This window comes from Cupressus sempervirens, chromosome 10, assembly GCF_028749045.1.
Source record: "Cupressus sempervirens isolate cs-2001-9-10 chromosome 10, ASM2874904v1, whole genome shotgun sequence".
In the NCBI taxonomy this organism is placed as follows: domain Eukaryota; kingdom Viridiplantae; phylum Streptophyta; class Pinopsida; order Cupressales; family Cupressaceae; genus Cupressus; species Cupressus sempervirens.
Genome location: NC_143127.1, coordinates 770,632,015 through 770,657,453, shown reverse-complemented (window position 1 = coordinate 770,657,453; position 25,439 = coordinate 770,632,015). Strand labels below are relative to the sequence as shown.

At 34.4% G+C, this 25,439-nt stretch overlaps 1 protein-coding gene across 3 annotated transcripts in view; it reads left to right on the top strand.

Annotated features, from left to right (window-relative positions):
* The window catches only part of LOC149536143 (signal recognition particle-related / SRP-like protein), a 133,179-nt gene that overhangs the window by 26,513 nt on the left and 81,227 nt on the right, over positions 1 to 25,439 (top strand). For all 3 annotated transcript variants that reach the window (XM_089806607.1, XM_089806606.1, XM_089806605.1), the window contains one exon: positions 12,223 to 12,418. In XM_089806607.1, coding sequence (XP_089662733.1) covers positions 12,223 to 12,418 — 196 coding nt within the window. The remainder of the gene's footprint in view (positions 1 to 12,222; positions 12,419 to 25,439) is intronic.

The following is a 25,439-nucleotide window of genomic DNA, read 5'->3' as shown; positions in this document are numbered from 1 at the left end:
ATGGTCATTATGGTACACGGGTATTTGGGATTATCGTATGCATTATTTCTAGTACAGTCCTGTATATAAACACTAGTTATTGATTCTGTGTGTTAAAGAAGACTATAATACAACATATAAGTACTATGAGTAAAAGCTTTTTATTTTGGAAAAGCATTTAAATTTATGAATTTGTAATAAATTTCTCTCTGTTGTAGGATGCAACAAGATAAGGGTTATAACTCTAGAGGGAGATGTTGAGCTTGAGAGGGAGATTTTAGCTTCAAAGGGAGGCTTCATAATTAAGAGGGAGTACTTATGGAATCCCCATCACTCTCATAGATGCTTGTGATGCTTGTGGTATTTATAAAATTTGAGACTTAAATAGAATTGAGTCTTAGTTTGTTATTACTTATTTTATTCTTGTGTAAATAAATGAGATTGTAAGATCAGCTATGATAACTCTTTCACTATGTGATAGTGAACATCATGTTGAGAGAGTCCATGATGTCATCATGTTGAGAGATTCCGTGATGGGAGTTAGATGTCATGTTGAGAGATTCCATGACACTTCACGTTGGGAGAGTCTGTGATTAAAGACTTAGTTGTGAACTTCTTAGAAATCTTTTCATTTTGAGTGATTCCATGAATATGAGTAATTGGTATAGGTTTTCATGTTGAGTAATTCCATGAATATAAGTAATTGTTATAGGTTTTCATAATGAGTGATTCCATGAATATGAGTAATTGTTATAGGTTTTCATGTTGAGTGATTCCATGTATATGACTCATTGTTGCAGGTTTTCATGTTGAGTAACTACATGAATTATGTTTTGAATTCGTGTGATCAGAATTTATCATTAACATTTTTTGGTTGCAGTTTTGTGTGACTGTTCAGCTAAAAGATCTCTCTTGCTAAAAGGGAGTGTTAAAGTTTGTAGCTACGATAGAGATCTTTATCTCGCGAAATCTGGACATTTTTACCGTTATTGTCATCTTCAGTTGAACAGGTCACTTAAGTTTAATTTGTAATATTAAATGTAATTGACATGTGTAATTCACGTGAATTGAGGCATGAATATGCGAAGAGTTATAATTAATTATAGGAGTTACGGGTATCTCAAGAGACCTTCGGTTATAATGTGAAGAGTCTCTCCTATTGTTATATATTTGCATCAAGCAAAGAATATTGTACACTTGAACATTTCATTATCAATAAAGATATATTTGTTGTGTGACTGGGTTTTTCCCTTCATACTCGAAGGGTTTTCCTAGGATAATTCTAGTGTTCTTTGTTTCAGTTTTCTCTCTTTCTTATTGCTGGTTATCTTCATGGATTTCTGGGCTCTAGTTTTAACATAAAGGAATCCTCCTTCTCAAGTCAAAGATAAAGTTCATGAATTATTTGCTGTGAAACATTACAATTCATATAGTGGAGCTGAGAATGTGCATCTCTATTCTTAGAATGAACAAGTATCAAATCTTATCTTATGGGGAGTATAGAAACAAAAATGTGTATACCATTATTACTGTTAGCAGCAAGAGTATACAGCAAATTATTTGAAGACCCGACAAAATGAACAAAGGAAATCAATGTTAACGGCATCAAATATGTATTTAGTGAAGGATAGAACAAATCAGTCAAAAGCCAAAAACATTTATGAACACATATAATAAAGCAGTGACAATATCTAGTCAGCCTACATTGATAGCCAATGAAAAGCAATAGAATAAATACTGATGTGTCTATACCAAGAATTATTTGAAACAGATATATACATCATAAAGATGCACAAAGGACTTCGCCGACAAAGAAATAAAAGGTATTGTTTTGGTGAAAACGTAGAATGAGAGAATCTCCAAATCAGAGTTATACATCCACGTCAGAAGAGAACCTATGCACAGAATATAATAGCTAGCCTTCAGTGATAACATATTGGAATGTCCAGTCATCATAAGTCAATGTAATGTTGGAAAGGCTTGTCAAACCTGCAGGATTCATAAAAAACAAAAACACATGGCATTGTGCATATATATATTAGTAATTTTACTATCGCTGTAGAACTCACAAGAGATTTATTGCTGGAGATTCAGATACATAACAAGAGATGCAGAAACGACATTATTACTGCATATATACGGATCATGAACACGTTATTAAGACATCGATAATTTCTCCTGAAGCTATACGATGGGTAACAGAACTAGAGGTTTTGTTGGATAGAGAAAGGCATCAAAGCAAATGAAATCGTTCATTGCAGAGATAATATTTATAAGAGTCGATTTGGATGGGAAGTATATCCAGCATTGAAAGTATTGAAGACTACAAGTCACAGTGAACATATCTTTGATAGCAGAGTGCGAAAGTTTGAGCACCTAGTCTCAGTGATAGTTAATAGGAATAAAAATTATATGGAAACTACACGATAGAAGTGTTGCCAAGTATGATATGTGAGGTGTATACATGGTTGGCATACAAAGATAAAGATATTTTTGTAGCAGAGATGATACCAAAATTAATAAAGAGCCCAGTAAACCAAAAAGTCGAAGATAAACAAATTCAGATAGAGGATTTAGACTGTTAAGCAGCTTACAGGGTAGTGATGGTTTGCTACTCTCTTAACATATTATTGGGAATGGAAGAGATATGATTTTATTATCAAAGTAATTAGAAAATGAATATCATAACAGCGATTAGAGTTATCAAGTGGTTCGACTCATAGGTATGCAACATATACATAAGAGTTGTAAAAAAGGTTAGAGATGAGTGAAACATAAGAAGAAAATGAGGTGAGTAGATTGAAGAAGAATATGTGAACCAGTGAATGAAAATTATAAGGAAGAGAACAAAAGTGTAAAGTAATAAGCATATATATAAAATCAGACTGCATATATATATATATATATATATATAGAGAGAGAGAGAGAGAGAGAGAGAGAGAGAGAGAGAGAGAGAGAGAGAGAGGTTGAAGAAAATAATAAAGAAAAAAGAAGTCATTGGGATGTGTGTCGAAGAATAGATGTGAAGGAAAAAAAGATGTAAGTGAACAAAAACAGGAAAGTAATAAAATATATATAATTAGATTTTCATCTAATTTATAGATTTATCACATTGAAAGATATAATAGACAAATAAAAAGGGAGAAAAAGAAAAGTTATAAAGAAAGAATATATAATCAGTTTTATCATCTGGTATATATATATATATTTATCAGGAATATATTAGTTGATCAAAAAGAAAATATTAGTTTGATGAAATTAGAGCAACTAAAGATATCCATCATCAGTTGAGTAAGGAACATTGACGAGGTGGAAACGAAGTTTGTGTGCAATGGCTTGGTGCTCACAAAGACAAGAAGTGGGAGTTGGTGCTTCTAGTAGGTCGGAGCTTGCAAAGTGTGGGAGTTGGAGCTTCCAGTGAGTCAGTACTCATAACATTGGGACCAGAGCCTCAAGTAGGTTGGAGCCTACAAATCTATGTAAAAGAACAAGTTTATATAAAAGCAGTTTTGTGGTTTTCTCGCGTATTGGGTTTCCACGTAAAGCTTGTGTCACTGTGTTCTTGATTCCAGCATTTAAAGTTATTTGGATAAAAAGTTTTAAATTGGAAAAAGTTTTTATTATACTAATTCACCCCCTCCCCCCCCTAGGGTATAATCGTGTGCTTTTCAAACCATACAGAAATCCAAAGGCCTCATATTGCATAAAGGAACCATTTATATTGGCAGTTTGGAAAGGCAAAGTTTAACATTCACAACAATATCTAGAATGAAGTCTCTAAATAACGTTCGCATTCAACCAACTTTCATTTAGACAGATACTCCAAAATGTAGAACAATCCATATACAGTTATGAGGAATAAAGATGAAGCTTGCTTATCACAAGTCTCTCTCTAAGAGCACAAAGGTAAACAACCCTCTAATATATCGCTTGATAATTGCCAATGCTCATCCAATGCACAATACTTCAACAAATGTCTTCTTCTTTAGACTTGTAAAATTGATTGGATTTCTATTCTTGCTACTAACCATATGACTAGCATAATTTTTAAAGAATTTCTCTAGCATGCATCAGGTACGATGTGGACTGTGGCCTACACTGAAACAAAACATGTCATCGATCCTAATACAAAGAAGCTCCTGCGCACCACTTCTTTGCATGTGCATAATAGTGTATTGTTTAGAGCTCTACCACCATTGCAAGTGCCATTTATCTATTAAAAAATTTGATATACACCTTTCAACTATATCTTCCTATCGACGTTACTATTGCACCTCGTTAGGGTGCAATTGCTAGTTATAGATTGTAATGGTCATAATTATTTGATTTGTGATAAATTATATTTTGAGACTTGAAATTCTGTTATATTATTTTATATAATAGTATCAAGAAAATAATATTACATTTTATTATTCTTTTGTGATTATTATTGTTATTTTAAAAGGTATTTATTAAAAAATTATATTGGAGTGGATACATGACATTTGTGATAGTTTTAACACGCCCATAGATATTCTCTTCTGTAGAGTATGAGGAAGTTTATAATGGTCAGAAGTGTGCTCTTAAAACAAAATCCTTACACAACTTCTATAATGTCCCCAACTCAAACCAGCATCATTGGGTAAGTATTGGAGTCTTTGACTTGCTCTCCATTATAAGCTTAAGTTGTGTGCACATCTTTTTATGGAAGTTAAGTGAACTTAAATTATTTTAAGTTATTTTGAATCATTTTAAGATATAGGCACGTCTTTTTAGGCAACTAAAGTGACTTAAAGCCAAATGACTTAAGTTGTCCACCGTTCATGTACTTTAAGTGATTTTAAAAAGCATGTGACAGAAAGGAAAAATGTACGTCGGTTTTTAAGGATCTATTGGCTCATTTTTAGGGTTTCAAAGTGCTCAAGTCGATAAAGAGGCATAAAAATCAAGACCTGTGATTAATTTTTCTCTTTGGGTGCTATTATATAACTAAGTTACCAATTCTTGTGAGATACCCTAGGTGCCGATGCTGATATGGACAGGTTCCAGATGTGTCCAGAAGCCCTGTGGAAGCTGGTCGGAAGCGAGCCATAGGCTTCTGGCCAGATTCCACTGGGCTTCTCTATAGAAAACCCTAAAAACACTTAAGTTGCCCAATATGCACATGTTGTAATTGATTTTTTTGGTTTTTTTTGCTATGGAACCCTAAAATGACCCTAAAGGTGAATATTGAAGCATTCACAACTCATTTTGGAACTTTGTTTGCACCTACAACCACTTCTCATTTGGTCTCTAGTTTGTATTGCTATTGTGAAGCCAAGTTCAACATTCTCGAAGAGGATCGATTGAAGGGCGAGAGATAGCTTTCTCAAAGTAGTTTAAAATTTTAAATCATTCAAGGTAAGTGATCAATCCCATTCTTGATTATTTTGTTGAATTGTTTCAAGTTCTTGAAGAAAATTTTCAAGTTTTTTCAAAGATATATAGAAGCAAGTTTGGGTATCTATTTTTAGTAGTTTTTTCTCACTTCTTTCCACTTGTATGCATGATGTTCATAGTTGTAAGGGTCTAATTAAAATTTATTTATCTTCTTATAGAATAGGTTGCAAAAAACTAGGCAAGAATGGATACCAGTGGTAGTGCAAGTCAAAGTTCAGTGGGGGGCCAAGGAGGGCAAGGGATTGATAATCTCAAAACTGATATAGGTTCTCCCTTGTGGAGACATACACCATGGCTATCACAGGTTGTAGGATGTGGCTCATACTATTGGAAGTGCAATTATTGTCAAAGTAACAAAGGAAACCCTTTCAATAGCTCATATTCCCAGGTGAAGCTTCATTTTATGGGCCCTGTTGGCAAAGGATTTGGAATGTGCAAAGGCAAAAATGACACTAAGATGGCTAGTGCAGAAATACTTTCATTTGTAAGAGAGCAATAAGTGATTGATACATTGATCAATAGATTAAAAAAAAGCTACTATCAAGGTCCATCCTCAAAGAGCAAGATGCATGCACCCACCGAACCAATTGCATCCTCCCAACACCCATTCTTGCAAGTGCTTGTGCTAGAAGAGGATGACGAAGAAGTGGGAATTTCAGCCCCCAAAAGAAGCCCATCACACACCATATTTAAAATGGAGGCAAGAGATCGTGCTGATGAAGCTATTGCATGTTGCCTCTATGCGAATGGGCTTCCTTTCAACTTGGTGAGATCACCATATTGGAAGGAAATGGTGGCAGTGATCAAAGAAGCACCAACTAACTACACAAGCCCAAGGTATGAAATGATGTGTACGACTCTATTGCAACAAGAGAAGAGACATATAGAGAAAAACATTCAACCAATCAAAAAGTCTTGGAAAACTTCGGGTCTAACTATTGTGTCAGATGGTTGGAAGGATACAAGAAACTGACCACTAATTAATGTGATTGTAGCTTCCCCCAAAGGGGCAATGTTTTTTAAGGTTGTGATTGTGAGGGACAAGTGAAGGATTCCAAATTCATTTCTAGAATTCTCATTGAGGCCATCGAGATGGTGGGTAGTGAGAAAGTGGTACAGGTGGTCACAGACAATGCCTAAAATTGCAGGGGTGCAGGTGCTTTGGTTGAGAGTCGGTATGCCCATATTTTTTGGACCTCATGCATTGTTCACTCTCTTAACTTGACTATGTAGAAGATTGACATAGATTGGGTGAAGAAAATTTACCAAAAGAGGGAGGAGATACAAATGTTTTTGACAAACCACCACATGTCATAATCCATTTTTATAACATACTCCAAATGGAGTTGCTGAAGGTAAATTGATTTTTTAAAATTACTAAGTTTCATGGATTTGTAATTTAGTTAAAAATTAAAAATTATAATTTTATTATCATTTGACATATTGTTAACTTGCTTAGGTTGTTGAGACCCGTTTTGCATCTCATACAATTGTTAGGAGATGGTTCCTCAAGGTTAAAGATGCATTGGGCTAAATGGTCATCGGTAATCAATGGGGCATATGGAAGGCCTCAAATTTAGAAAGAGCACAAAGTGTCAGAGATTTGCTCTTGAATGAGAGTTGGTGGGCTCGTGTGGCATATGTATTGGATTTCACTGAGCCCATCATGACTATGCTCCGTTTTCCTGATACAGATACACCTTGCTTGGGGGATGTTTATGATGGCATGGACACCATGGTTGAGAAGGTATAAAACATTTTATATAAGCACATGAGAGTGACCCCACACAAAGTGAAGCCTTATGCAAACAAGTGCAAGCAATTATCCATCATCGCTGGAATAAGAGTGTATATGAGCAATGTTAGTATGCTAATAGAAACCAAATTTAAATAAAGCTTCTACAAACTAAACAAAATTCATAAACTTCAAGATAGACTAAGATGAGCTCTTAATTGAGAATATGAGCCATTAATGGGCTCTCTCAATAAGAAGCTCTCTTGTTGAGTAGCTTTGTCTAAATAGATAGGATGTATGCTCAAGCTTTATGCTTCAAAAAGGGCTTCAATGGATGATTGTGGATTTTTGGTGTGGATAGATGGCTTTAGTATGGATTTGGCTCTCAAAATAGCATTATAACTTTACTTCATGGATTGTGTTATTTTGTAAAGGGGAAGGATCCAATTTATAGGCAAGAGGCTTGAGGGATTGAGGGCTAAGATGCAAGGATGGGAAAAAGCTTATGGAAGGCTCAGATTGCATGAGAGGAGAGCACATGGATTGTGCTTCCTTATAGCCAATCAAGGAGTGACACATGTCACATGGTGAGAGGATGGAGGAAAGGGCAAGGATGAGTCAACAAAGGAGGCTCAAGAGATAAAATCTTCATAAAGACCCTCATAATGACTTGTAAGAGCAATAAAAGGGCTTGTAAGAGTCATTTATGACCTAGTGGACTTCATAAAGTTTTATGGTTGAGATATTTTGAGGGTGATGAGAGCAAATTCGACTTGGACTTGATTAGAAATGTTTTAAGCTTGTTTAGGCTTGTGCAAATGATTAGAGGATGGATTAGGATGGTTTAAGATTAGCTTAAGGATAGGCAAGTGGATGGCATTTAATGAGGGTGGGTGAAGGAAGAGATATTTGTTAACTTTGGCTTGGGTTAGTAAGTTTTAACCCATGTTTAGGGAATGTGACAAGGTTAGGAGGGGATTAGGATTAGGTTTAAAGACATCTTCTAGAAGAGTCTAGATTTTGGATGAGGATAAAGACTTTCTAGAATAGTCTAGAATTTCCTAGGATGAGGATGAAGACTTTCTAGAAGAGTCTAGAACTTCTTAGGGTGAGGATAAATTAGATTTTTAGGAAATAAATAAAGTTTTATTTATTTCAAGGGTTTGGGTTGAGGAGATATTTATTAAAACTTTTTTAATAAACATGAGGATTAATATTTAATTTTAATTAAATATTTTGAGTTGGGGTTAGGGGTAGGAAATGATGAGATTAGCCTTTAATCGAAATTAAAGAAGGATTAGAAGATTTTGGAAGAGGTTATTGGTCATAAGGAAATTGGCCAATTTTTGGGCAAAAAATAAATTTTTTATTTATTTTAGGATTTTTGGTCAATTTATTAATTAAATAATTAATAAATAAGGAAATAATGTTTAAATAAGATTTAAACATTTTTGGGAGGGATTCCTTAATTAAATATTTTTAATTAAGATAAAGGGATTTAATGGCATAAAAATTAATTAATTAATTAAATAATTAATTAATTAATAAATGATGATGTCATCAGAACTTTTTCAGAAAATAAAAATACTTTATTTTCTAAAGGTTTTTAGGTGTCTACAAAGAGGACTACCCCATTGCACCATTTGTGGATGAGGAGGTTGCTGAGGGGTGCCACAAAGCTCTTGCATGACTTCCCACTGGAAGAAATGCATGAAAAAGTTAGGGTAGAATTTGGGCTGTTTGCTTTGGGGTTAAAGCATTCTCCATTTGCACTAAAGGACCAAAATAGAATGGGAGCTATCACATGGTGGTACATATATAGTCAACCTTTCAAGCATCTTCAACCTCTTGCAATCAAGGTCCTATCACAAGTAAGTTTTTCATTTTGTTTTGTTTTAAACTTTTATATTTACACGTGCATTCTATAATTTAGTGTTTCACACATTCTTTAAAATTAATTTGCTTTTCATTTGTATGTTTTGTGACAACTATCTAGGTTGCTAGTTCTTCTCCTTTTGAAAGGAATTGGAGTACATACTCCTTTATCCATTCAGTGAAGCACAACCGGTTGGGCTCCAAGAAAGCTGAGGACTTGGTCTTTGTCCACACCAATTTGCGTCTTTTGTCATGTAAGAATGATCATTACAAGGGACAACAAAGCTTTGGGATGTAGCCCCTGAGTGTGCGGATTTGGATGCAACACTTCATAATCTTACTATAGTTGGAGATGGTGATGATGATAGTGTGGCACGTGGTGCATCTAGCATAAGTGGAACCATGTTTGGTTCAAATGATCTTCAGCAGTTGGAGATGATGAGAATGTGGATTTTTTGCGAATCCCTATGATTCAGACTTTGATGCATATTAGTTGATTGAATTGTCAATCATTAACTAAGTTTTTATTTTGTTGGAATCTTGAACATGACCTATTTGAACTTATTGTCTAAGAGTAAACTCTAATGTTGGACAAGCACATATTGATATATCGTATGAATTTTGAAATATTTTGAATTTTGATTAAGGGTTAAGTATCATAGTCATACTATCAAATGATTTGTTTTCGTATATTTCTTGCATTTCTTTGCATATTAAATTAATTTCCCGCATCTGCATCCAAAAAAAAAAAAAATTCCCACATCCCGTATTTGCTTTAGAATCCGTATCCGAATGGGTAACTTAGTTATATAACTGTAGAGCATTTTTTGAACTCATTATGTGATGAAGATTTCTGCTTATTGCTGCTGCATCTTGGTTTGAGGATTGGAACCTAAAGTATCCCTGGTTTTGGTTAGACATACGGGATTTCCCTAGTCGGAAGACTGTGTTTTGGTGGAAGAACAATGGTTTATGAAACCCTAGCCCATTATCATTTCTTGGCTTTAAGTATTCATTCTCAGTGGCACAGACTCTGATCTAGATTGTCTTATGGCTGCAAACCATTAATCTCTGAGCACTTCTTGGACAGATGCATAAAACATATCTAGTGTTGATGATTTTGGGAGCCTTATCTTAGTGGTGAAGTCTCTGATCTGGAATTGTCTATGGCTTCAAACCATCAATTTCTGTGCACGTTGTGGATGGCTATTGAGGAGCACATAAAACAGACCCAGTGTCGACCATTTTGGGACCCTAGTGCCACTTTGAGGGTCAGCTAGGATATGGAAATTATTCTCAACCAACCTGAGGTATCTCTGCCTCATCTCAGGAAATGTAAGGAAAGTCATTGCTTCTGAGCTCTAAAATTTCTGGGCAGAGGTAAGGGTTTTGGTTGTGTTTTGAATTTTCCCAAGTTCTGAAATAATTTGAAATCTATATCTATTATCTGCAAAAATCAGTTTTGAAGTCTGATCAGAATTTGGGGTATGTTATGAAAATATTTATCTGCAAATAAACTTCCAGATTTTTGTGCCCTAATTTGCTGATTTTTTTTTTTGGTGTATTTTTAATTTTTTAACTTTTTAGCACCTCTATTCTGGGATATTACAACTTCCTTTATATTTAATTTAAATAGAGTACAAGCTATGTATAGGATCCACAAACAGAAAGAAATTGCTTCAACTTAAGGCTTAATGTACAAGATCAATGGCTAACGTAAATTAAGGCTTTCCTTTCCTTTCTTCAAGTTTTATGTTTTAGCAAGTTTATCTAGGATATATAATGGACAAAACCCTACACTTTTTAATATGGACCCAGAACTTGAATAGATCAAGATGGTTTAGACCAAGCCTAAATCAATCATAACTGCTAGTGGCAATGATGTTTTCCCTTGTCTCTACCATTAGGTTCCAAATGGTCTTCTGATTCATCCTGAACATGTTGCCCTGGGATCTCTTCAACATGGAGCTTAAAATTTAAACACAGAAGGATACATATCTTCAAACATGTAATGATTTTTTTGGATTGTATAGATGACCCTGCTTCAATGTTTAGAGCATTTATGACAAGTTTTTGAAGCAGAAGGATTAGGAGTTTGGTTTCACTGATGACTAGACATTTCAAAAGAAGAGGAGTTGGATCTTACATCTTCCCTAACCTCCTTTTCAAATGAAAAGATTTCTGAGCATACAAATCTTTTCTTAAGGGCTTCAATGTTTTCTTTAGACTTCTGGCTACAGTAATAGCTGTGTACAAATACTGAGGGTCACTTTACTTTTTAGCCCTGTTAGGCATTTACAGATTTTCCACTAGGCATTACGGAGGTTGACATTTGCACTGGGTAGTTCCTTTAAGAAACCTGAATCTATATAATTTTTCTATATAATCTCTTTGAGGCATTACAACGAATATATAACTGAGAAGTTATGTTTCAAAAGGATGCAAATGTGGAGATGATTGAAGTACCAAATTAATTAGCACAATTCACAATGGGAGCTAATGATGAACATCAAAGTGTGCTTATTTTGGATGTCTATCTGGGTTTGGCAATGGCCATGCTCCAGCCATTGTCTTGGGGGCATACTGGGATTACCTACGTACTTTTACCCTGAAAGTGCTTAGGCATGGTTGCATTGCAAACTAACTGATGGTTTCCATGCATTTATGCAGGTCTAGGGATATTGATCTGTTATTAATAAGTGTAGATAATAGTTGGAGGACAAACTGCTGTTATTGCTCAGTTTCCAAGCTTGACTCTGTATTATATTTGTGGAAGATTGAAATGGTATTGACAGTTTTGCTGAGGAAACGGAACTGACGAACAGAAAACAGTTTTATAAATTATGAACTGAAAATGTCCCATTCTTAACAGTTCATAAATTCTTGAATATCAATAGTAAGAACTGTTCTATTTTTCATTCTATTCTAAATGTCTAATGCATTCTTTTCAAGCATCCCTCTGTTGAATTTCTGTTGTGCCATGTTTCTCTCTTTTGTCATAAATTCTTGAATATCAATAGAAAGAACTGTTCTATTTTTCATTCTATTCTAAATGTCTAATGCATTCTTTTCAAGCATCCCTCTGTTGCATTTCTGTTGTGCCGTGTTTCTCTCTTTTTGAGTTCATATTTAATGCTGATGTGCATGTATGAAAGAGTATATTGGTTTAGTTATATCTACGTAAGAATAACCTTACATTACTAAACTCTTGGCAGGTTTCTACATGCAGTCCTTTACCTTGCAGAGAGGGCATGGAGCTATGCTATGGAGAAAAAGCAAGTACCTGATGGACCAAATTCACGTCAACGACAACATTTGATTGGTAGGTTGAAAAAGGCGGTGAAGTGGGCTGATCATTTTAGCCAATTATGCATAGCTAAAGGAGACTCAAGAACCTCATTGGAGGCAACGGTATGGTGCTTTCTAGTTTTCATTATGTTGCATTATATTTTATATAATCTACTTATCATCCAGTGATTTTTTTAAATTGTGCTATCAATTGTATGTTTGTGGTCCCTGTTTACAAGTTAGGTTGAAGCTAAATAATATAGGTTGACAGAGGACTCCAACGCTTCTACAGATGATAGAGTAGGCATGTTTGGGAGAGAATAAGACCTCATTTTACATTTTTGACTGAGATTTCCCAAATGTTAATGATCACAAAGAGGGTTTTAGCCCAAAATAAGTATTTAATATGTAATGATGATAAATGAAGGATACCAAATCTCAATATATGAGGTGATAAGTCACTTTGATACATTCAAATCAAGATACCAGGAAATGATTGTGTTTCATAGGTACATAACACTAATCTAACAAATGATAAATTAGCAATAAGTAAAAACATTTAGAACATATGAACAAATACATTCTTTATTAATTTCGTGAGATCCTACCACCTCACAAACCCTTTTCTACAATAGTTTCAAAGCAGAAGTCATTAAAAAGTTTCTCACTGTGAATGTGTTACGTAGTGTTGTAAGCAAATTTTTCACTGCGAATATAAAAGTGTCTTGCCCAAAGGGCAGTGACAAGTGTTTCAACAGTTCAAGAACTTAGTAAGATAACAAATTTGTTCTATGTTTGAGAGGGGTAGCTCCCTTGGATGATGGGGTATTTTGATGTTTTGTGTACTTTTCACTTAACAGTACGAATAGGTGAAAACAAAAAGTGAATGGCAGAAACCGAAACAACAGACCTACAAATATTGACTGAGATTTCCCAAGTGGTAATGATTACAAAGAGGGTTTTAGCCCAAAATAAGTTTTTAATACGTAATGATGATGAAAGAAGGATAACAAATCTCAATATATGAGGTGATAAGTTGCTTTGAGACATTCAAATCAAGATGCAAGGAAGTGATTGTGTTTCATTACATCAATTGTGTAGATTACCAATGATTTGTATAACACTAATCTAACAAATGATAAATTAGCAATAATAACTCTCAAAAAGTAAAAACATTTAGAACATGTGAACAAATAGATTCTTCATTGTCTTAGTGAGATTCTACCACCTTAGAAACCCTTTTCTACAATAGTCATTAAAAAGTTTCTCGACAAATTTGTCTTGGGCTTTCCTTCTATAAAAGTTTCGTTTCATTACAAAAGCCTTGTATTTATAGGCTTTCCCTGATAACTAACTAGCAATCACCTTGTAACCAATTACTATCTTTGCAATTTGAGAAAAATAAAATAAGCTTATTCTAGTTACAAGTTTAATAAATTTTTTGCAAATAGAGCTTATTTTCTAACTTGATTACAAACATATGACATACTTTACTTTGGTTAACAGCATCTAGAAACTTGTACTTGTAACTTATGAGATATGCTGAGATACATTGATCCCTATCAGTTCCATTTGTATTTGTAACTATCTCATCATCCAACCACTACAGACTTGGATCTTCTTTCCCCTAGAACTTGACACTGTTCGCTTCTTTTAGTGCCCTCACATGTAATGATGTACCCTATGTCATGTGTAAAACCTTGGCAAACATTCTTGGCAAATATTGAAATATCCCTTTCACCACATAAGATACGATCCAAATGGTTACTTATGTTGACACTCCCATCAAGCATATGATGAAGTTGAAAATAAATTTTTATAGCCAAAGTCTCTTAGAATAAAACTCAACTAATAAATATAAGAGATGATCCCAATGGTGTAATGATCTCGAGGCTTGATTGGTTCTTCTATGATTCTAACACCATAGTCAAAACAAAAGCACAATGTTGCAGATGTATGTCTTCAGGGCAGTAGAGTATTATACTCATAGTTACAAGTAGACTCGTCTCCTATCCCTTGAGATGCATCTCAAAGACCTCTTGTACCAGAGACATGTCCCTAGTACCAGAAACGTTCCAGAAAACTTGCTGATGCTGGTTCTTTTGGTTTCAGTCTCTTAGAGCCTTCAAAGTCTCCCGACTGAATTGACGTCTCCCACCAAAAAACATGGGGCATAAGGTGTTATAAAAAAAGTCTTTATCCTTATCCTCTATCATTGCCCGTGCAAAAATAAAAAATCATTATTATTTATTTGTTAGTAAGGATAATGATAGCACTATATGTTGATGTTTGATGGCTTCAGTGGGATAAACTTATATATAATTATATATGAGATATAATTTATATATCTGTGTTCATTATTATTGAGATATATGTTTATTTTTATATGAGAGAAATTAATATAATAATATTATATATATATGTGTGTGTGTGAGAGAGATTAAATTTATTATATTAATAATGTGATTAGCAAATAGAGATGTTCCATGAAGGGACATGTTTCTTCATGACTTATTCTCAATATAAATAATATATTGCTGTCAATTGGAAAACACATACCAAATATTATGTGGGACATGTCTCTTCACGACTTATTCTTAGTATAAATAATATATTGCTGTCATTTGGAAAACACATACCAAATATTATGGCAGTGTCATTACATTTGCAGCAATCTAGAAAAATCAACATGGAATTAGAGCCAGGTTGCAAACTGCAAATGTAAGAAAGGATAAGAAAATATTCAAAATATAAAAATAGTTAATAAAAAAAGGCATAGAGATAGTCGTGTGCTTGCCTGTCTGAAAAGTCAAACTTATCGGATATCTTAGTATGGAAATCATAATCATATCTCTGTAAGGCCATGTATGCCTTTATAGATGATTCTTTTAATTCACATCTGCGTGCGTAGAAGGGTAACAATGGAGAACATGAATGGTCATGTCTTATGCAAGGAAGGAGCATCGGGCAAAGTATATGTTGGTGACGATGTTTCTGGGAGAGGTATCGAAGGAGCTTGAGGAAACACACTATTGAAAAACTCAGATTACTTGCAGACAATTGAGCAGAGTTTGCATTGACTTATGGATAACCTTGATTGATATGGTCTCGTGGGAGAACACTCCCTCAAGATAACACCATTGAAGCCACTCATGAAGTGGTCTCTGCATAATGAGCAATCAATAACCAGTTGACATATCTTGCTACAGTTTGTTGAAGAATACCGAGAATTGAATAGGATATAAGGAAAATTATATTGGTCAAAACCGAGCATTTCACTGCCTCCAAGTATTATTTTGGTAAAGCATTGCCATTGAATAAAAGCAAAGGCATGAACACCCCATTTGGCACGCCTGAAACTTATCAACTCTTCTCATAGGAAATGACGCTGAGATATTGAAGAAGAGGGTGGGAGTATTGGGCGTTGGAATGGAGATTTAGATATTCAAATAAGAGACGATTAGTTACAACGTACAAATTCATCTAGAACCTTTGCATATTCAATGTTCAGCGGTATCATACAAATTATTCGGTTCATCTTGGTACAAGAAGTCTGAAACATCACCAAGAACGTTGGGCGTGAATGAAGAGAAAGCTCACGGTGTCTTTTCAAAGGCATCAATTCCATTAACTAAGGTATAAAGGGTGTAGGCACAATTTGTAAATTTGAGCAACTCTATAGACGAAGACTTCTGACTGTGTTCACACAATTTGATGATAACCAAATTCCCATACAGTTCTCTGGTCAGTCTTGAGAACTATATTGACCATCTGGAAAATGTTTGAACTGAAGAATATCGTTCAACCTAAACAGAAAGATTAAACATTTCTCAATGAAACAACACATCTGTTGTTATCCATGAAACACATGAAGGAAAGAACATAGGAGTATGAACCACCTATCGACGAAACATGACTTGTTGTCTTCACGATGCTACCTCTAGTGATGATGCAGCAGCTGTTGCTGACATGGATGCTCACATAGGAAAAGTCATGACCGGTCAAACAATCACTGGTGACAATGAGTGTGATTAGGAAACAACAGCCATCAAACATGCAAATAGGAAAATAAAGAGAGACATGAACAAAGACGAGAATCATATTGAAATTGAAGAAGATTGATACTGATGAGAGATTCAACCTAGCTGAACTTAAATCCATCTCAAGATAACATGAGCCAAGAATATATGAGCAGCAGACAGAGAAAAGAAATTGAGAGCTGAAGAAGATGAACTTTAGCGGCAATCAAATTGGTACAAACTCCAGCAGGCCAACCTACATAGGAATTAACACCCCGAACACATCCAGACATGGGACTCGAAGGGGAGACCCAAAATAGGTCCCAATTAGGGGCACAATATCAAGGTTGCACTGTGCCCCTGACAACCAAGTCCCAAAACCTTTGGGATCCTTTCGAGATCCAAAAACAGGTCCCAAATCTCCAAAATCAAGTGCAAAGTCCGAGATATAGCCGTTACGGTGCATTGAGTAGATTCCAAGTGGATAGATGAAGGAGAGGGAGGACCTTGGAGAATAGATCCTACCTCAAGCTTAACATTATGAAAATAAGAGCTTTAACGAGGATTTATTAAGTTTTATCCCAATTCCACCTAGGAAAAAGGACAGAGAAGGGAAGAAGGAATGAAAGGCATAAGGAGATTGACGATCTTGCATTAAATAGGTGCTAAACCTTCATTAAATTGGAGTGTGTCCAATTTAAGATGGTATAGTTACAATTCTTGGGGCTTCTTTAATATTAGTAATTGGGGCTAACATGATAAAAACTTTATGGTTATTGGACCCCCTAATGGTTATTGGGGATTTTCCTCTAGTTGGAATTAAGAAATTGCAAATTAAATTCTACAGAGCTCTCCTAATCTATGTTACTTGTAGTTTGCTGATTACACCAATAGTCATTCACTAAAAAATGCTAGTACTTGTGGCCAAATGTCCTGGTAGTTTTTATGAAATCTCCCAATAGTGGTGCACAAATGGGCCAATGACCAACCAAAATTGCTAAAATATGACCAGGTATTAGTATATGTGTGATTGACATTTGGTACATGTGTTACAAATCATGGGGTTCCATTAATATTAGTAATTGGGGCTAACATGACAAAAATGTCATGGTTATTGGATCCCCTAACGGTTATTGGGGACTTTCCTCTAGTTGGAATTAAGAAATTGCAAATGAAATTCAATGGAGCTCTCTTAATCTATATTACTTTTAGTTTGCTGATTGCAAATCACTTTGCATGGTCAATTGGAATTTGAATATAAGCTTAATTTCAATTATTGCTTACTCGTTTATATGCATCCTATTAATGGTGTTAATGTGGTTAGTAATGCTTTGGACATCCATTTTTCATTTAGAAGATTGCACTAGCTTGGTAGAAGTGAGGTCAAAGCCGAGTCTAGAAGAGTTCATGAGGACATTCATTATCTTGTGCATTATAGGATTATACTAGGTTTTTTTTAACCCTTTCCGTTTGCATTTTATTTTAAGCTTTGTTAGAATAGGATAAAGTGGTTTCATTGCCATATTATTCACATAGAAAGTTGATAAATTTAGAGTGAATATCATAATTCCCCTTGGATGACCAACATACATCAAGCCAAAGAGCTCATATGTACAGTATGTCGCAAATAGGAACCTTGTAGTCACTTGTATGATCCTTTTGCAATCTTAGCATACATGGTGTCTTTGCTCAAGAGAGGACAGTGTCCTTTGATACTTCATTCTATGTTGGTGTGGTCATAGAACACTCATCAACGTACAACACAAAACTGCATTCAAATCCACATTTCACCTACATTTGGGCAGCATATCTCATATAGTCCCACATTTCCCAATTTTCACACATAATATTCCAAAACTAACTCAAATCAAATTCTACAAATGGGAAAAATCTTTTTAATCATGCCACAAATCATTTGCAACTTGCAAAATTCAATTCAGATGAATATCAATGGAGAAATCAAGATTTCCTACCTCAAACTTGGAGAAAACTTGAATTTGCAAGAGAAACCCAGACACACCAATTGAAGATGCCAAATACAGATAGATGGTTGAAATTCCCTAAACAATTCTCTCAAGACATTGCTCGAAAAAATCTTTTCAACCAATTAGCCAATCTCATCCATTCAAATTTCCAATACGGAGGGTATTGAAGCAAAATGAACAAAAGACCAGTGTCCAAAATTAGTTATAATTTCAATTCGAAAATGTACTTTTCTTTTGGATCAGTAAATGACCGAAGCCTTTTTCATTATATTATATCATAAAAATAATTACAGAATTCTCCGTTCAAACGGGCACTGGTAGGAATGAATGGAGAAGAAAACCTCTAGTCTTGCTTGTGACCGAGGTTCTATATTGAAACATACTTAAGAGGGGCATACCCCAATTTTAATAATTTGATGGTAATCCTAATAATTCTTTATTCAACCTTTCCTATTTTATACAATTTACCCAAATTTTTTATAGATACTCTAGAAGGCATTCCTTCTTTTTCTTCAAGTTCCAATATTTTAATGACAATAATCGAAAAAAGATTTAGAGGAGTTAACTGTCCCAATCTCCCGCTGAAATTGCTTAAAATATGAGGCACCTTCCTGTCATATTGCAAAAAGACAACTTCTTTATCCACATTAGGTGTTAGTATTTTTCACTCTTAGTTAATCTTATGTTACAACATCTAATCCCTTTTGTTTAATCCAATCTGAAACTAAGTTAAAATCGGGTGAGAATACCTTTTGAAGGGAGACAAAATAAAGTGAAAACAATGAAAGAAAGGCTAGGGAATACTACCGTCCTTACTGCTTTTGAATAACAAAACAAAGTGATTAATCTGATACTAAAGATAAATCCTTAAACTTATCAGCAACAAGAAAATTAAATACTTAATTGATTATCTCAATCTATCAAAGAGTCTATTTTGATAAACCAAGAAGCTCGAAGCGTAAGAATGCCCAAAAAGAACTTTAACATTTAACTGCTTAAGCTAAAAGAGTATCTTATATTATATTCATCTTTTGTATATTATCATACATAACCGGGACAAAACCAGACAAGTAGCATACAAAACAAACCAACAGCATCGAAGGGAAGGGTACGAAGGTTGATCAAAATGATGCCCTTTGATAGGGACAGGACCAACGACGATAGGGCCAAATGGTGCAAAAAATCAATGTGACGAAGATCACTAAAATAAACAGACAATAACCAAAAAAGACAGCAAAACAGGGCACGATACCCAAACAAGCCCCCAACTAGAAGAGACCTGCCATTAGATTTCCCCACCAGATTTCCATGTGGCCATGATGATGTCTACCGCTTCTTCTAGTTCTTTTGCCCTCGAACTTGGTGGAAAGACAAACACCGTTTTCTCCTTGTTGGATTTGAACAGATTTGGCAAACTAAATTCCAGAGGGTTGATATCATCGGAAACAACCCTTGGCTCTATGTAGGCATCAAAAGTCCGAAGATAATGCAGGAGCCAATTCTTGTCTAGGTCTTCCTTTATATTGCTCCAGCGAAGTAGAGAGATGATGCTAGCTTCCATCTTAGGCCACTTCTGATAGAATTGAATGTTGTCCCGAATAACCATTATAGGTGGCCTCGCTACTTTGACAAGTTCCAGACTCCCAGGGGATATGAGATGTAGACTTGAGGAAGGGGAATCCTAAGTTTTTCGTCAATGCAGAGGACCGCATGCTCTAAGCCCTCCAACCAAATTGGATCGAATTTTTTTTGGCATAGGCGAATAATTTCCCATTTTCCTATGTTGGCCCTCGCCAAACACCCAATAAAGGAGCCTAATACATTGTTGTTAGTCCTCCAAGTGAAATCGTAGTTAAAAACCCTCTCTCCTAGAACCTGACTGATGACAACCCTAGTTACCCCTAAATGCCATCGTGTGTACCTCCAGGGCATGATATAGACTGATGGCAGAATCCATTCTCACCCTAAGACACAGAACACCTAACAAGCACTTGTCGAAAATGACAGAAATTAACCTAGAGCTGAATACAAAATACTCAACTCGAGGGCCCTAGAAAGATCTTGAAGAACATGATACAATACATCACCTACTGATCATCATTATAAATTGTGAATTTTTCTAAGAGTATAGTTCATAATTGCTAGGTAAGGTCTAAATCGTAATCTTACCTATTTACGTGATTTGTAATGTTTATATTACTATAATTTGTTAGAGTTTAAAATAATCCCAATAATGCTTACACTTATGAAAGAGGAAACAAATTGTCACATTAACCTAAGAGGCTAAAAATAAACTGGAAGAAGCATTATATATAACCCAAATAGTGTAATAAAATGACGACCGATGTCTAAAGTTTAATCAGAAGTAGAAGCTTGGGGGTTGGGTAAAATTTATATCAGAGATGATTATCCGAAGCTTGAGTAATAAAGTCCTCTTCCTCTACACCTTTGTTTGCTAGAAGAACTGCTTCTGTGTTTCCTTTCTGATATATGTTGCTGTACTGTAGTTTCTTCAAATTTATCAACGATGCTAAGAACATTCTCCAGCTTTGAGTTCATAATCCAATTAGGAGTTTTTCTATTTCTTAGAGCATTTAGGATAATTTGCAAAGTCCCTTCTATAATTAGTCTACTTATTCCCAATTAAAGGCTCAGTTTCAGTCCTTCCTGTAGAGCTTCTAGTTCTGCCATATTATTGGTTGCGATTCCTAATGGTTTGGTTCTCTTGATAATCTAATTTCTAGAATCAGAAAGCATAATACATCCTATGCCTGCCATACCTGGGTTTCCTCTTGATGCTCCATCAAAGTTTAATTTTATCAACCCCCATGGTGGTGGTTCCCATCTACATTCTTCCCTTGCTTTTTGGTTTTTCCTATGATATACTAATGGAGGATTGATAAGGTTGACCCAATTCTTTTTCATTAAGGCATCCCATTCATTAAAAGTTACTTCTTTTTTAGCTGATCTTCTTAGATGACTATTCATGACTTCTATTATGCTTGCTTCTACTTTATTAAGCAGTGAGGCAATTCTAAGCTTAGTGTCACTAAATATCCGTCTATTCTGTTCTTTCCAAATCTCCCACATAAAAATAGATGGAGATATGTTCCATAATTTATTATAAATCTTGGAATTATTATTGTTAGGCCATCCTTTTAGATGACTATCCAGGTCCCTAGCTATAGGAGAGGTCCAATTTAGCTTTTGATGAAGCCAATACCAACATTCTTTCGCATAGGGGCATTGAAAAAGAAGTTGATCTGCTGTTTCCTCGTTTTCTTTGCATAAGCTACATCTCAAAGGGCCTTCAAATCCCATCTTTCGAAATCTATTAGCTGTTAGGATACTTTTTTGTGAAGCTGCCCATAAAAAGATACTTGCCTTTGGCAAGCAGGCTTGATCCCAACATAATTTAGTAAGCATACTGATCTTTTCCCATCTTTGAGAGTTGATTATAATGTTATATTCTTTCTTTACCCTATACTACCCATCTTTTGAGGCACCCCATATGAGTCTATCTTCCCTATCTTTATGATTGATCGTTCTCCGATTAAGAATTTGATCTAGGGTCTCGTTTTCTTCAAAGGTCAAGTCTGTGCCTTCTAGAGATTTCCATGACCATATATCCTCCACATTCACCCTCGTCAGCTATTTATAATTAACTACCTATTTACCCCATAAGTTTACTAAAGTGTTTTTGATATTAGGGGAAATGATGAGGTTGTTTGTAGCTGGAAACCAATCCCAAGAATCTTCCCAAACTAGGGCTTGTTCCCCTTTCCCCCTATCCCAAGCTACATATTTACTGATCAATGCTCGACACTTAATCATAAAGTTCCAAGCCTCTGATACTTTGGGTGGATTCCTGGTTCTCAACAATGAGGATGGATCTTTTGCATTCAAGTATTTTTTGTATAGTGTTTTTGCCCACTTACTGTATCTCTCTTTATACATTCGCCAGACTAGTTTTGCTCCTAAGGCTTCATTTTGCCAGTTAAAACTCATAATACCTAAACCACCTAGTTCTTTTGGTCTACATATCTTTTCCCATTTAATAAATGCAGATTTTGTTTTATCCTCTGTTCCACTCCAATAGAAATTTCTAAGTTTCCCTTCTAGTTTTTTATTGATATTTTTGGGTAATGGGAGATATGATATTTGATACGTTGGAATAGCTGAAATAATAGCTTTGATTTTTGTCGCTCTTCGAGCCTTATTTAACCTTTTTCCTTTCCAACTTTGTGTTTGTTTGTCGATTTTGTCCAAAATATTGCTCCAGGGTTTAGTTTTCCTTGCCCCTTTTTCCAAGTATATTCCTAAATATTTGCATGGAAAGGAACCCTACCTGTATCCCATGCAATTGCAAATGTAACTTCCATTTCAGGTGGTGTGTTGAGGAATATATATATTTTTTTGATTTCTCAATGTTCACATTTTGTCCTTATGCTTCTGTGTAATTTTGTAAGATTTGTTTAAAGTTTTGGGCTTCTTCTATTGTACCTCTCCCGGTAAGATTGTGTCGTTAGCAAATTGTTGATGAGTAACATTTGTGGTGTTTTCTGCTATAGTTTTTCCTTTAATCTTACCTTTAACTTGAGCTTTCTTTATTGCTCTGCTGAAAGCTTCAGCCATGATGATGAATAAAAAGGTGAAAATCGTATCACCTTGATGGATTGCTCTGGAAATGCTGAAAAAACACTTTTTGAAAGCCAATAAAATAATATTAAAAACCCACTTAAGATCCATTTAGATAAAATATAATTGCAAAAAAAAACCCAATTAGTAAATCATCCAATTCTCATTAATTCAAATACATGTACAACATGTTTGCCCAATAAATATTAAATTGCCACTATTAATTTGAATATCATTAATATAATATACTTAATAACGACAATTTAGGGGCAACCATCTACGTGTGAGCTTTTGTTACTAGTCTTTCACAATTATGCAGGAGGGTAATACTAGTCTTTCACAATTTTGCAGGAGGATAACTATACATTACCTAAACAATAACTAAAGGTGTAATGCAAATTATGAACAATGGTTAGGTTGGGTAATATGAATGGCCAATGGGCTATCTCCTGTAGCCTCCTTCAGGGATAAATGAGCAATCTTAGGGTTGTGGAGCTAGGTGGAGTTGATGCCTGATATCTTTCTAATCGAACAAACATTACGAGTACCTATGCATGCATAAAATAGCCAAAACACAATAATATAAATATTCCCTAATGGGGATCACAATTGTTAAGTAACATGGATCTTTTTTGCAAATGTAATAATATGACCATTGTGATTGATATGTTCCAAATGCAGATTTGGATCTCATATAAATATGAGAGGAGGAGACATGAAAGAGACATGTCTCCAAGGTTTAATTTTAATTTAATTAATACATATATTTTATAATAATAATTAGTATAATATATATGTATACATGTATATATATATATATATATATATATATATATATATATATATATATATATATATATATATATATATATATATATATATACTATAATATGTATATTATATACTATAATATATATAATAATATATATTACGAATACACATATATAGAGAAAATGATGATTTACCAATAACAACAATGTATCTCAGGTTGAATTTATCCGACTGAAGCTACAACTTTAACACTCCCTCTTAGTTGAGGATTTGTAGAACACCTTGTGCTCTCAAGTATATGAAGAGATATTGTCTTAGTATGATGTTCTTGGAATGACATATATAAGGATATCAACATAAATTCATTAATGCAAATATATATATTAACATATATTACATATGGAATTTGCTTCAATTCACTACGAGGCTAAATTTCTCAACACTCCCTCTTTAGCAAGGGGAGAATTTCAGCAATTATAATACAAGATTTGAATACCACCTTAAGTGTGGTCTATGATAGATTTAATTTATGGTGTCTGGCAAGATCCGGCCCAAAGAACCATAACAAATTGATTTTCATAGTGTCCGACAAAATCCGGCCTGAAGAACCATGATGAGTTGGTTATCAAGGTGTTCGGCAAAATCCGGCCTGAAGAACCAAGATAATACTTGCTCCAACACATTTTGGTGTTAGGAGATAGGTCAACTATTGATAAGATAGTCACCTTACAATAGTTACCTTCTGTTCGTTATCATTTGTTCATAATCGAACAAACATTATGAGTACCTATGCATGCATAAAATAGCCAAAACACAATAATATAAATATTCCCTAATGGGGGACACAATTGTTAAGTAACATGGATCTTTTCTGCAAATGTAATAATATGACCATTGTGATTGATACGTTCCAAATGCAGATTTGGATCTCATATAAATATGAGAGGAAGAGACATGTCTCTAAGGTTTAATCTTCATTTAATTAATATATATATATATATATATATATATATATATATATATATGTATTATCTATAATATAATATATATATTATATTATATACTATAATATGTATATTATATACTATAATATATATAATAATATATACTATGATTATGCATATATATAGAAAATGATGATTTACCAATAACAACAATGTATCTCAGATCAAATTTATCCGACTGAAGCTACAACTTTAACAACAATGACATGGTAAGTAAAATAGTCTCTAATCAAATCAATATAACATCATCAATGGATCATCATGTAACCACAACAAACTCAGTATAATCAAGGTATCCTCATATAATAATCCAAATATCATCATATAATATCATGCACATCATTGTAGAGTCTTCATGCACATATGATAATCACTCAATCACAAGCTACTATCCATATCAATATCCCACGATCAAAAGAATATGAATAATACAATGACAGAATGCAAAAAAAGAGGCTTTTCATGAACAGTCTGAATCTCAAAAAGTACTGAAAGTGATTGGCTGTTATTAAGGAAATCTTGTATAATATCTGCTTCATGTGCTTCTCTTGCAATAGCTTTAGTCCATCTACTGAAGGTATCAAGTGTAATGAGAATATTTGAGATCAAGATTAAATGGAAGTGGTGCAAGCAAGTTAGAGGATCATCTTTTGTAGGTTCTTGAAACAAGATTAGCTTGAATGGAAAAAAATTCAAGAACTGCTGCTATTGTGTGCACTTGAAGATT